The sequence below is a fragment of the Colossoma macropomum genome, unplaced genomic scaffold (assembly GCF_904425465.1).
Source record: "Colossoma macropomum unplaced genomic scaffold, Colossoma_macropomum, whole genome shotgun sequence".
NCBI lineage: Eukaryota > Metazoa > Chordata > Actinopteri > Characiformes > Serrasalmidae > Colossoma > Colossoma macropomum.
This window is the reverse complement of record NW_023494797.1, coordinates 8875964-8890062: the sequence shown is the minus strand read 5'-3', so window position 1 is coordinate 8890062 and position 14099 is coordinate 8875964. Positions and strand designations below refer to the sequence as shown.

Sequence of the window (14099 nt, the reverse complement as noted above, 5' to 3'; positions counted from 1 at the left end):
TTGCAAATCGTGCTGTTTGCTTTCATTTACAGTATAATAGATAGATTTGTTCTCAATCCACTGAATGGATTCCAGGTACCTAACATAGGACAAGAAAACAGCAACTCATAGGCACATACAAGCATAATATTAACAGATTTTGATTTTTCATTTTTTTAATGCATGTGTGTATGCATGTAGGTGTAAATAATAATCTATCTCTAGATAATATCCTGGTCTTGAATTAATATGCTCAAGAGTTTAGTAGGTTAGATTTGTGTTTATGTATTGCATGGCAGTTAGTCTATTGATGACTGTATTGCAAAAGAAAGGCAAGAACCACCTTAGTACTTTAGGATAACTGCTGCAAATACTGAAAATCACTTATTTGTAGCCCCACAAACTGCCTTTATAATTTCTATTTAGAGGAGAAAATCTTTCATAAACCCATCTAGACTATAACTGGTCATTTTCTAACATTTTTCTGTAACAGGCTACACCAGAACTCCATAACACATGCATAAGCATTGAATAATGTATTTATAAAGCAATTCACAAATATGTATGAAAGGTTTATGTCAGTAATCGCATGATGACATAAAATGTTTTATGAAGTACATTATATTGACATAAGGGGCATTAAATGAAAGTGGCAGAAATTTGCTCCATTTTTGACATTGTTGGGAAGTATCACTCCCAAGTAAGGAGCTCCATATATCAGTTTGGTGGAGGATGTTGATGCCTCTGAACTAACTTGATCATTTTCATTCATATTTTGTTATATATATATAGCAAGTAAGAAGTGTCCTACCTGAATGTTTTTAAGTAACAAAAGTAAATGTACTGTTACTTATTGGAGTTTTTATATTATTTCTGACTATTATTTTAGGAGACAGAATCAGTTGTTCATGTTGACATCACTGACATGTTCTTAACTATAGTTTAGTTTAAGGTCCCTTATGTTAATACAAAGTCATTTATTTCATAAAACATCTGCCACATTGCAATTTCTGGCATAAGCTGTACATAAATACTCCAATATCACTTTACAAATATGCTTTTCAATACTTATGAGTTACAAAATATCTATGTTGGCAGCCTTCAAATAAAGTGTTATCAATTCTTCCTTACATAATTCAGGTTCTTGTCTGATTGTGCTCTGAAACCACATGCATTTCCAATATGTAGCTGATATTCAATCTCAGATAATACTAAGTGGTGTTTTGAAAGCAGTGGCAGTGTAGCTTTCAACAAACCATGTTGTTAAGATACATTACAGACTGCATATTTGTCTCAAAAGTTGACCGGTAGGATGATTTTGAAGAATTCAACCATCTTTGCTGCAGTATTTAAAGAAGTACAGTTTTAAATAGTTGATTTGCTATCCTACGATATAAAACACATGCAAGAATAAAATAGATTTTACCTTGCATTCACTTACACAACAAGGTGAGGTCTTGTTTTCACTGATTTTAGTGTCTTTAGAATTGATGCAGGTTCAGGTAAACTAGTATAATCTTATATGGCATGTAAAATTTCTAAGTTGCATTCTTTTTCAAAATTTCCAACAGTCTTTTCCAGGCTTAAAGGAACATATCGGCTAGAATGTGCAAACTGCAAAAAAAGGCAACTCATGTGTGGCAATAACAGTAAGAGCAACACTTTAAACATCTATCAGAAAAGGCAGCTTCATGAATGGTTCAAGTTGTGATTGACAAATAGAGGTGGGATAGCGGGTAGCTCTGACAGAGGAACTGAATGAAACATCGCTCCACACTTTCAATGGAAACCACAAGCAGACACAAAAAAGCCTGTTCACAACACAGATATTCACACAAATCTAAAGACTCATGCAGTCAAATACACACTCCATCCTTGCTCACGTCACAAGTAGAACAGTCAACAATAAGAAATGCGACAAACACAGCAGAGTTTTCTTCCTAGAAGGTTCTATGTGTGGAAAAAGGAGTGAACTGCATGATAAACTGCTTCCCAATTTTAGCCACCCATCTAAGTTACAATAAACACACAAAGTTATCAGGTGGGGGGAGGAGCGTTGTGAGCCATGCACAGAGTGGTCGGAACACCACGGTTCATGACACAAACAGAGTCTGCGGGCTCCCTGCTCCGGCCGTGCCGCTGAGCCTCTACAGACAGGGGAAAGAAAAGAGACAACACAACAGTTATTACCCGCACACACAGACAAGTGAGCGAAGTGGTGGATGGTACTTGAAAAGAGAAAAGGAAAGGGGATGAAGGCAGGAGGAAAGATGAAAGGAGACCAGAGGGTCAGGCTGATGCGCTTTGTTCGACACAGCATGGTAAAGCATACACTTTTGACCATGTGTGTCTCCCATGCTGATGCATACAACATTGTGCTGAACAGATGTTCATTGTTTCCCAAGTTAAAGCTGCGACGTTCAAACCATGCGTGTACACCCGCTGTTCCCTGAAAATGTTAATGGTTTAGTTCATTTTCATGCATTTAGTTCATTTTCATTTGGCGCAGTTGAACATGCTGACTCCACTGGGAAGCCCATTTTCTTGTTTTCTTCTTTTCACTCCTTTCAATGACCTTTTGATTGACCTCTTTTTGCCCTTTTGAACACCAGGCCAAAGAGAGTGTTGCCACATACCAGGAGAGAAACAGAGAAAAACAAACAAACAAACAAATAAAAAATAAACATAACCAACACATTCCTTTCCATTCAATGAAAAATCAAACTCTACTAACAGGTTTCATACAAAATTTATTTCATGCTAGAATCGTAATCATTTTTCTCTTGTATCTATCGACTTTTGTTGCATAACATTGTGCATGCATCTGATCCCCCCCCCCCAAGTTCTAAATTGCATACAGTGCTCTTCTCTCGTAAATATACATTTGTCTTCTTTTTTTATTATTTTAGTCATTTTTGTACCTAAAAGAAAAAAGATATGAGAGAAAAGATGTGTAAAACACATCTTGACTCCTTCTTTTTAACATGATGCCATTTTTGTCATTTTTGTCTTTATTTTTCAAAAATAACACTGTCAAAAGTCTGTACTTAATATGTGAAATAAACAGTTGCTCACTATAGCTCTCCACAGGATCTATTCACCAATAATTATAGCATAAAACAGAAAAATATCAACTAAATTTGCTCTGAATTCTTTTTTTTTTCGCTCAATAAGATCCAGTATCACAAGCATGCCAAACAGAAACAAGATGAAAAAGTTGAATTTACCACATAGAAAGCTTGCTAACATGTTTTTTGTTTGTTTTTTTTTTTACCGTCTTCCTCAGCAGTCACTTGTCTCTCATTCAGAATTTGAGGTCAATATGACCAGAGCTGGTTCACATGTGGTTGGTAGCACAAATGAAAATTTGGAAGAAAAACGTGAAGGATTTTGCTGCTAAGGAGAAGTACACTGTCTTTGAACATCTTGTAATCATGGCTACATGAAATGTATGCAAAAGTGAAGAACTTCTGAAAGAAAATATATCTTTTTTTTTCATACAGATATTCATAACAGCGGTAAGCATTTTTCTTTTTTTTTTTCTTCTTTTTTATATACCACCATGCAACTCATGCTAAAATGTACTGTTAAGAGTCTTCTACACTTGTCACCAAGGACATTGTAGGTAATATCATTAGTATGGTTAGTGGCTATAATGAACCATTGATTATTAAGCTTATTCCAACTCTTGTCAAGCCTGTCAACAGATTGTACGATGCCTTCGGTGTTGATACACTGTCCACACCTTTAGTCCTTTTAAAAAAGAGTCCTTGTCAATGAGACTCCTTGTGCCTTCGAGGGATCATCATGCAGAAACTCGTTCTTTGTGAAGAAAAATCGTTTGTTCCACTACCAATATCCATTGTCCTGTCTCTCTCTCTATCTGTCTCTCTGTCTCTCTCTCTCTCTATATGTCATCTCTCCTTTGGAAAGCGACCTCAAAGCTCTCAAGCCATTGTAGAGCCAAGAAACGCTGGAGAGGGGGAAACTCTAGGGTCAGTTCCCCTCCCTGAGTCGCTGTGGTCCCTCTCAGGTCACGCGGAGCACTTCTGACTGCATATACTTAACTAGGACAGTCTCCTCTTTACAGGGATCTGCGGTAGAGAATACAGGGGAGGTGGGGTTGCTGAAGGTCATCCTGCCACTGGGCCTTGGTCATTCAACTCATCTTAGACAATGAGCAGGAGGAGGTGGAGGAACAACAATGTGAAGAGACTTCTCACGGACGTGGGTTTATGGCAGAAAGAACAGCATCGGTTTCTTTCACAATCCAGATTACAAAAAAATAGAGTAGAGAGAAAGAGCAATGGACAGGGACATACAGAAAGAAGGAAAGAATAGAGAGAGACAGTTGCTGGGGATAGCAGAGAGAGGAGAACGGAAGTCTCTGGCATGCAGGAGACGTTTCTGAGGGGCCTTGCTACCAGGTACCTTTGGATGGGACATATCTGATGACCCATTTTGCAGGTAAAGGAGAATAAAGATGGGGGGCATGGGGGGTTGCAGCAGGGTAGGTTGGCCAGAGTAGGTTGGATCAAGAAACAAAACGAAAAGAAGAGGTGCAGGATGTCTAGGAAAACATCTTGGGCTTTAATCTTGGCTTGTGGGACTGGAGGAAGCTACAGGTTGCCGCTGACTGACTACATTCAAAAGATTTCTTGTAGAGGTTCGGCTAGCTGAGTGCGTGTAGGTTTGCATGGATATGCATGTGTGTCTGCTGGTGAACAAAAGAGGGCCACAGTGCAAAAAATTACTATAAAGAGGGAGGATCAGACAGAACCTCAGGCATGTGTTTAATCTCAGATGTAAACTCTGTAACTGAGTCAAATGATGGACAATAGGGTACAATAACCTGGCCTACACTTTCCCTGAGAACTTCTGAACATTCTTTTGACGTTAGCTTTCTCTCTAATGGCTCTGCATAAGCCTGAAGGCAAAGACAAGACAAACAGCAGTGACAAAGAGCCATTGAGACAAGGGGGAGAAGCTGGGGACAGCAGCATAACTCCTTGGGGTGATGACCAGAGAGGCGGACAGAGCAGATCAACACTGCAGGACAGGATGGGAGTAGCAAGGAAGGGTTTATGGGACTCTAGGAGTAGGATTGACCCAGGGAGAGTGCTCCCTACCACTCCACCATTCATTCCCTAGAGGATGGAGGGAATGGGCGAATGGGAGCGCTGCAGGAGAGCAGGGCGGCCGCGGGACCCAGCGGATACCGACGCCACTATGGTGCCCATGCTCCGGGACTTTTGGTAACCTTGGTTTGGGTGGAGAGAGACGGGCAGATGGCAGTCTGAGATACAGAGGCTTCATGTTTTGCTTTTCTTTCTTTTCTGGATTGTTTTGTGTCTTTATGTTTGGACAAGTTGTTGTCAGCAGCTATGGGTCATTTTAAAGGGTGTCAGGTTTTCATGCGGTTAAAGGGAGCACATACATGCACAGAGGAAAGGTTGCTTTGGGCTGGTATCGGGTAGGGGAAAGGATCACCAGTGAAGAGCATTGCGTCTGCCCAGGTCAGCTGTAGATTATGCAGAGATGCTACAATAAAGCTGACAATTTTAGTTTTAAGGCCACTCTAAAGCTGTACACTTCCTTCAAACAGCATGTTCTTTGCAATATGTTATATTGGCTTGGAATAATCAAGTGTCTCTCTAGGTCTAGTATACCTGAGGCAACGTTTTTTATACTGAAATCTTAGCAGGCTTGTCATATTCTCCCTTGACAGGGATGTTTATTTATACTTCAGGAAAGACAGATGGTCCTAGTTAAGTCTGCCACTACAGTTGGACAATCCATTACATAGGGGTCTTGACAACAGCTGTCCAGGAACATTGGTGCACATTTTGTGAAGCAGTGTTGGTACTATATCACATTTCCCCTCAAACATTTATCTAATTTAGTCAGTGCTTATTATCACCTGATAGCTAGGTCTTTCTGTATCACATGATGCTGCCAGGCTGGGAGGGTGACTAGTAACACATGTTTCATCTGAGACACATGAAACCAGCCACCAATCACGCAATGTCACAGACAGATAAACACACTCGGAGGAGAGCGCTAACTGCCCACTTCTGTTACGTGAGCCAAGAGATGCCCAAGATTTGGCAAACATCGCCCTGTAAGACTGAAGGAGAGGAAAATAAGATCATCTTTCCCCTCAGGTGGAGTAGGGCCAATTATGCTCTTTGGATCACTATGATTCAAACTTCTTCAACCTCTGTTTCAATTAATTGGATGAGTGGGTTCTGACACTGTGAACACAGACCCAGGAAAGCTGTCATCAAGGCTACTGTAAGATCAAATTTCCATTCATGTCAACTCAACTCTTAACTAGGTTTTTCTGTCAATTCCAAAGTATAAATATGATCTAACTTGTTATGGTATGAGTTCTCCCTTAGAATACTCGCTTCTAGACCTCACTCTCCTAGCCAATACCAGCCCCAGTTGCAGGACAAAACATGCTGGAAGGCCCAGAGAGTGGCCTAAAGCATGCATCACATTGAGCAACACAGAAAAGTACATAATTCACCTTACAGTAGCATCCACTCACACACCCATACACATATGGTCACAGTCTCACTCACTCTCACATATAGGCTACATATGAACACTCACACCGTCACACAGAAAAAAAAGCTCTCACAATTACAAACACAATCAAAACAACACACCAACACAGAAATACAGAAATACACAGCATGTGTGTAGGTGCACTGTGTGCTATGTGTGGATGTTGACTGTCCTTGTGTTGCTTCTGACAGTGGGAACATGTAATTAAACAGAGCATGCTCACACAGAGCAAGACATCATGTTACACAGAGAGACAGTGCTATTGCTTGGCTACTGATGATGCTCTGGTGCAACACATTAATAGGCCTAGAGATGGTGACATAATTCGTTTAGAACAATGACACACAGACATAGGGCCATCTCTGGACTAGGTCTAAGGGATATTGGCTGAAATGTTTTATGACCACCTGTTTCTTGTTGCTTTGTCGCACTCTCTCAACTGAAAGCTTATCTATGCTCACTTCCACCTAAAGAATTTAGGGTATATTTTGGATGGCTGTGGGTGAATGAATGTGCTGGCACGTGCACGTTTCCTTACACTGCTTTACAATTATGGAAATGCTGTAGATGGTGGATCTCTCAAGCTTCAGGGAGTGAAGGGTCTCTTAGTTGCTAATGCGGTCCTAAAAGGCTTGCACACTTTGCTATATGAGTTTAAAGTGGACTGGAAATCAGGTGGTTACTCTGGCATGGCCATCATCCTGGCTGTGTGTCCAGCCTAGCTGCAGCAGCGGGTAGCCTTGCGGGCCGAGCATCGGACCGGCCGGCTCCCCCCCTGACCTCCCTGAGAACGTTCCGGCTACGGGCCAAACAGGCACCCAGAGGATGGGGTGGGGTGGGGGTGTGGAGAGATGGAGGGAAAAACACACACATACACGGACGAACGGACGGGCAAGTGGAAGAGATAACGAGTAAAAAACAAACAAACGACAAAGAAAAAACAGAAAAAAAGGGAAGATTAAGGTTGGCCCCCAGGAGGCAGCTGTATGTGTCAGTGTGAGCTTGAAGATAATGCAACGTGGCGTTAAGAGAAAAACTCATTGTATGTTCAGAAAAGAGGAGTGGGTTGGAGGAATGTACTCTGAAAGCGCAAGGTGGTGTCTCTTATCCATTAGTATCTAATGGAATCGATGAAAATTAAATGTAAGAACTGAAAAAAGACCTTCTTTTGTTATCTAGACAGGCATGTTTGAAAGATGGCCGAGTTCAAGTAAGATTAATGTTGGCGAAATTATGATGAACAAAATAAAAGCTCAAATCCCGTTAGTAGAACGCTGACTAAGTTCTACAGGAGAAAATCTTGCTGAAATGCAGATTTGCACGGTGTTGTTGGAATGCAGTACTCTTACTTGTTAGGCCTTTTATCTTTTCAGCTCACTGTCTCTCTGGGTGCGCTCTGCTTGTGTATTATATGTGATTTTAAGCCTGTATGTTGGTATGTATGTGAAGCTGTGGCTGAGGTTAGCTGTTACGTACCCTTCCTCACTCTGGTGCCCGTGTGTGTGGGTCGGCCAGCCATGTTCAGAAGGAAACACGGGGTGTCCCCCCGCGGTTCGCAGGGGCTAAAGATCTGGCCGTCCTCGGGGGAAATGGCCTGGTCTATGTGTGGACAGTCTTCGTTGGCCAGCGCCGCCTTGGCCGCCTCGCCGTTCACTTTGGGATCTTCGAACACACAAGCACATGTGAGAGAATGCAGGCGCACGGCTACGTTCGGCTGGTTGCATGCCTCATAGCAGGGGTTAGGAGGTGAATGAAGAGGGGACAGCGCCCTCTGTAGGGTTGAAGAATGTGTTTTGTAGGAGGAGATGAATTTGTATGCGTAATAAGGAAATTTATTTGTATGCACTTTTTTTTTTTTATGTTTGCAAAAAGTGGTGAACTGCATCAGGATAGCACACTCATTCCATGGCTGGATAAATTACGTTGGGCCTTCATAGCAACACTGACAAATGGCTTCACCTTTCCATCTATGTTTAAGAGTTGGCACTAAGTGAGCCAAAAAGGTCACACAACTGACTTTCCTTCTTCCTCTGGGACTAAAAATGCTAATCTAATCTCTGTAAATCTCATCTACATCATTCATAGTTGCTCCATGACTTGCAAAATTTCTCAATATATAAATATACTGTACTGTACGGTGTTGGTGAAGTAAACCTGGTGAAGATTACTAAAGAAATAACTTTGCAGGCCAATTACTCATCCTTATGCTCATACAGCTCATGGTTTCACAAAGTTTCCTATTTAATGAATTTACCATTCAGATCTCAAGCAACATACAATCAAATCTGTTATTACAAAGAGAGGCACAGAAAAATGTAAGTGCATTAATTACAAAGACAAATGAGAATTTGCATGGCCACATTTGATTAGCTAGCAGTGAGCAGCGTTGGATAAGGGCTAAATATAGAGGAGCAGCACGGTGTTGGAGCTTCAGACCGTAGTGGAATATATAGAAATGCTGCATGGCAACCAGCCTGTTCACCTGTGCACTCTTTGGCACCCAGAGGCTTCAGCTCACTGTGGCGAATTTATGCCTCATCGATCACACTGGTAAAACGTCAGAACGCTGCCAAAAAGCTCCTTGGGAGAAAGGCTGTTCTGCAAGCCATGTTGTGGTGACTCTGCTGAGTTTTCCATTGGACAACAATAGCATTAATGTCTAAACCCTGTTACTGTCACCTATAGTACACCTGTTCTCAAAATGTACCACTTTAAATGGGCCTTGATTTTTGGAAAGAAAAGAGATTACTAATGTTCACGGTTGTGAAGTCATAACCATGAACACATTTACATATCACTGCCCTTTCAGACTATAGTATTTAAGTCCACTGAAGCTGAATTTTTGAATGAGGCACAATGTAGGGCAGTCAATCAGAAGAGAGGTCATTTCCATGTATCAGTTTTAAAGGGACAATGAACAACCTGTTTTTTATAAGGGATGCAAAAAATGTAGAACATTTCCCAATTAAAGTTTAATTTCATGCAAGTTTTTGGGCCGTTTTACAGTGGCAAGGAACACGATAATAAAAAAGGGGAAAAACTGTTTCCAAAACTGGAATTAAAAAAATAAGTTAATGATTAAAAAATGTAGGGAAAATGGGACTCCTAGCTACCATGAAAGACATGGTAGACCACCAAAACTACCACAATCAGATAAACAGTACTTAAAGCCATCATTTTTGAGAGAGAAAATCAAGCTCCACTCTTGCTTCAGATCTGAAATCCACAGGTGTTTCTGTCCATCCTTCCACTGTGAGAAGACAACACTATGAATCTGAAAGCATGTGTAGCTGTCAAGAAGCCGAGAAAAGGAAACAAACATAAAATAAGAAAATCTGCAAATCAAACAAAGAAGCTGCTGGTGTTCTCAGAATAGACTGACCACCACAAAGTCCAGACCTACTGAATGTGCTAAGGATTGCTTGGATCATGAGTAGTAGAAAATGCAAACATCTAAGACTGAACTTTGGAGCTTTGGAAAAATATTCCTGTAGATTTCTTTTAAAAACTGAAAGCAAGTCTCCAGAAAATAATGGAATCTGTAATAAGGACAATCTGATACTATATTTAGTTGTTGAGGCTTCTGTGTAATTTTCTGTTAACTCAATGTTTTCTGCTTATTTTCTTGACACTGAAGAATAAATAAATCTGTACTTCATGGCTGATTTTTACTGGAAATAAAATAAATGAAGGGGGGTATTTTTTACAGGGTTGATTTTTACACAGAACTGTATATCCATCTGCGAACCTCCAGAGTCTATTCCCCCTGAGCAGTATGGCCTTCACTTCCTCTCCCAAAGCACCTGCTCACATTACCTACAACAGCTCAGATCCCTCAGCAGCCACATGTCTGTACACGCACACACACAGATAGACACACACATGTTTGTGTGCATGTGCGTGTGAGTAGATGGGCTCATAGGCCCCACACACACACACACACACACACACTTAGAGGAAGTGCTGAGAACTGACGCAAACCTTCTGGGTTGGAGGGATGAGGAGGAAGGAGGCAAGAGGGGGATGAGTCACAATCTTTAGAATAGCTCAATGAATAAAGGCATTCCTCGCACTCGTTTATTGTTATTGTTCCTGTCACTTGCTTTCTACTTTGTGTCCCCTCCTCCGTCATCATTACTGCCTTTGGAATTTTACAATATATATATATAAATATATATATTCTCTGACGTGTAATCTATTGTGATGCTACTGATATATATAGAGTCAAGACATTATATTTGCTAAACTATTTAAAGACATAATCTTATATTTAATTACATAGTTACACAATGAATTACATTCATATTCATTACACAATGAATGGCATTTATGTACTGTATGTAAATCAGTTAGAATCAGGGGCGTAGCTACAGGGGTGCTGAGGGGGCTTAGGCCCTCCCATTTGAAAGTCAGGTTCCCCCTGTTTATGACTGTAAAAAAAAAGAACAGTTCTCTGACACTTAGGGAAAAAATAAAATGTAAGGTTGTCATTCCCAAATACACTTGCATTCTCATGACTATTTTCCACTATTTTCCACCTGCTTTATTGTTTTGCTTAATAGTTAAAACTTAGCTAAGCTGTGCTAGTTTCTATAGGCTACTTACTACTTCCTATAAGCCACTGTGCTAGATCCTATAGGCTACCTATTAGTTAAGCTACTGTGCTAGTTCCTATAAGCTACTGTGCTAGTTCCTATAGGCTACTGTGCTGGTTGCTATAGGCTACTGTGCTAGTCTCTACAGACTACTTACTAGTTCCTATAAGCTACTGTGCTAGTTCCTATAGGCTACTGTGCTGGTTGCTATAGGCTACTGTGCTAGTCTCTACAGACTACTTACTAGTTCCTATAAGCTACTGTGCTAGTTCCTATAGGCTACTGTGCTAGTCTCTACAGACTACTTACTAGTTCCTATAAGCTACTGTGCTAGTTCCTATAGGCTACTGTGCTAGTTCCTATAGGCTACTGTGCTAGTCTCTACAGACTACTTACTAGTTCCTATAAGCTACTGTGCTAGTTTCTATAGGCTACATACTAGTACCTATAAGCTACAGTCCACTTACTACTTACCTAGCTTGTGATTAGCAGTAACTGACTGAGGTCAAAGTTCAATACTGTGAAAAAGCCATTCGTCCTACACATCTACACCTAGTGTTGATCAACCAATACCTGCTGTGGTATTCTGTCAGTTGTAATAAAAATTAATGTTAACTAGTTTAATGTGGGGTAAATAATCATGTGTTGTATGTAATGTTTAAAAATGTTTTTAGCCATAATAAGGCTGCCTAACTGGTGCATACTGATGTCTCTGGGCCTTAATGTTTGCTAGCTGGTCCCTTCCAACCTGTAAGCCAGGGGTGACCAATCTTATCCACAAAGGGCCAGGGCGGCTGGTGATTTTCATTCCAACAAAGCAGGAGCACATGATCAATTGTTTGAAGCCTGAGACCAACTGATTAAACAAGTGGAATCAGGTGTGCTTCTGCTTGTTTGGAATGAAAACCTGCAGCCACACCGGCCCTTTGTGGATAAGATTGGACACCCCTGCAGTCCCCCTCAAATGTAATTCTAGCTATGTCACTGGTTTGAGTCTTTTGATGCCAATCTGAGACAAAAATGTAGCAAAAATGTAAAGAATATGTTTTTCATTCTGCTCTTCAAAATGAACATGTATTACGTTGCATGCCAAAGTTCACATGAGCAACTCTATGCACATTTGGGGCTCCACATGAGTGTTTATCTGTGGTATGCTTCTGATGCATTCCTTATGAATGAGTGCAAAAAGAAGCAGAGCACTTAGTCCCACTGCACAGCAAAAACTTTATTTACATATGAAAACGGGGTGACTAAAGTAAGGCTGTGGCAGAGAGCGGCTCTACCGGGGCTTTACTGGGGCTGCCCTACTTCCGCTCGGCTATTTTTGCACCGAGCTGTCACACAGAAGCACAATCAGAACACAAGGCTTTTTCATCATTCTTCGCTCATCCTTACCGGCAGACAGCCTTTACTGTGATCTAACATGTGGACCCTGATGATGACAGAGTTGTGATCAACTAATTTTTCGTTTGCATAAGACTTTGTTAACACTTACAGATCTTATAGTTAGAGTTATTAGTGCATTTTGCTACAAAACCACATTGTAATGTAGTTATGTAATTACATAGTAAACTATATTGTAAGTTACCAGTGGTGACCATTAGAGCTAGACTCTTAGTTTGAGCCATTAATGTCAAAACAAGGAAAGAAAAAGTCCCTGTTGAATAGTAGTATGTTACTGATAAGCTACATCACATAAACATTTTTGAATGTTTTAGTTTAAATGTGAACATTTAAAACTTGTAAAAGACATTTTATGTTTTATTTGAAGCTTCCCACAGACATGAACATAAAATTTTACCTTATAGCGGTTTTACAGAGACTCTTTCAGTAAAGAGTCCTGGCATAGAGCTGCTGCTGTTTTCCATTTTTAACAACTGAGTAAAACGCATTCTTCAGGCTACCACTCTTATTCACAGTCAGTGACTTATCGAGGAAGATTGGTCCCACTCACTGCAAATCACAACATGGCTGGGTGATTCTGCTTTCAGTTCCTAACCAATGGGAGAGCTAGCTTGGCTGTATCTACCTAAACACCATGGACAAAAAGTTCTGATTGGACAAATGTTTGTAACACAACTTTCTATTGGCTAAACGGGCTGTAGGTTGTACTTGGTGTACATTCAACACCACTTCAGTTCAGTGTAAAACAACTGAATGTTTTACTGAAAAACGATCAGTTTTTGAAATCTGAGCTGGAACACTTCTCCATCCTGACTTTTATGACCAGAATGGCTTTCCAGCCCCTTTGCACCCATGTTTTATAGAGAATCCTCTGCTTGTTTCAGTATGTTTTTATGCTGCTTATTAGAAGCAAATAAAGATACTGATGTTACAATGCAGGTGCATGAGTGTGTTCTCACACTTCTCACTGGAACATACAGAATTGCAGGGAGGGTGAATGTGTATTCACTAAGGACCATCGCTCTGTATATGGCAGTGTGTATGTTCAAACGTTATGTAATTCCTTTTCCCCAAGAAGCCACAGAATTAGAGAACACCACGGGGCAGTGACATGAACATAAGTGCTGCCTATGGGGGAGCGATGACGTATCGAATCTTCATCACAGTATGTGTGCATGTTTGTGTGTGTGTGTGTGTGTGTGTGTGTGTGTGCGCACTGTGAGACAGCATCTGCAGCAGAAAGGCGGACTGTTCTCAGCATCAATTATTTACTCTTACTCTAAACTCTCTCCCTCTATCACTCGCTCCACAGCCTGCAGGGGAATGTGTTTGTGTGTATGTACTTGAGGAACTGTTTGTACATATTTTGCATGTTGCACGTTTGCATATCAAAGTGCATGTGTGTACACTGAAAAATTTACTTGATTCAAATCATTTCCACATGAAAAACATATCACATCAACACGGTTTCAGTTTCCTTGCTTTTGGCAATGACTGTTATCATGGAAAACCTCATTTTCAGTTTGGAATCCACTATCTTTATCACAA

The 14099-nt window shown here is 40.7% G+C and overlaps 1 protein-coding gene across 3 annotated transcripts in view; it reads right to left on the bottom strand.

The window, feature by feature from the left end:
• Nucleotides 1-979: 979 nt before the first annotated feature.
• Nucleotides 980-14099, bottom strand: part of kcnc1a (potassium voltage-gated channel, Shaw-related subfamily, member 1a) — a 53646-nt gene continuing 40526 nt past the window's right edge. The window contains exons 3-4 of one of the 3 annotated variants that reach the window (XM_036584215.1): nucleotides 8029-8214; nucleotides 980-2126 (exon numbers count right to left, since the gene is read on the bottom strand). In XM_036584215.1, coding sequence (XP_036440108.1) covers nucleotides 2017-2126; nucleotides 8029-8214 — 296 coding nt within the window. In that variant the 3' untranslated portion in view covers nucleotides 980-2016. Of the gene's footprint in view, nucleotides 2127-3179; nucleotides 5240-6646; nucleotides 7352-8028; nucleotides 8215-14099 lie in introns of those variants that run through there. The other 2 variants (XM_036584216.1, XM_036584214.1) reach the window with 2 other exon arrangements.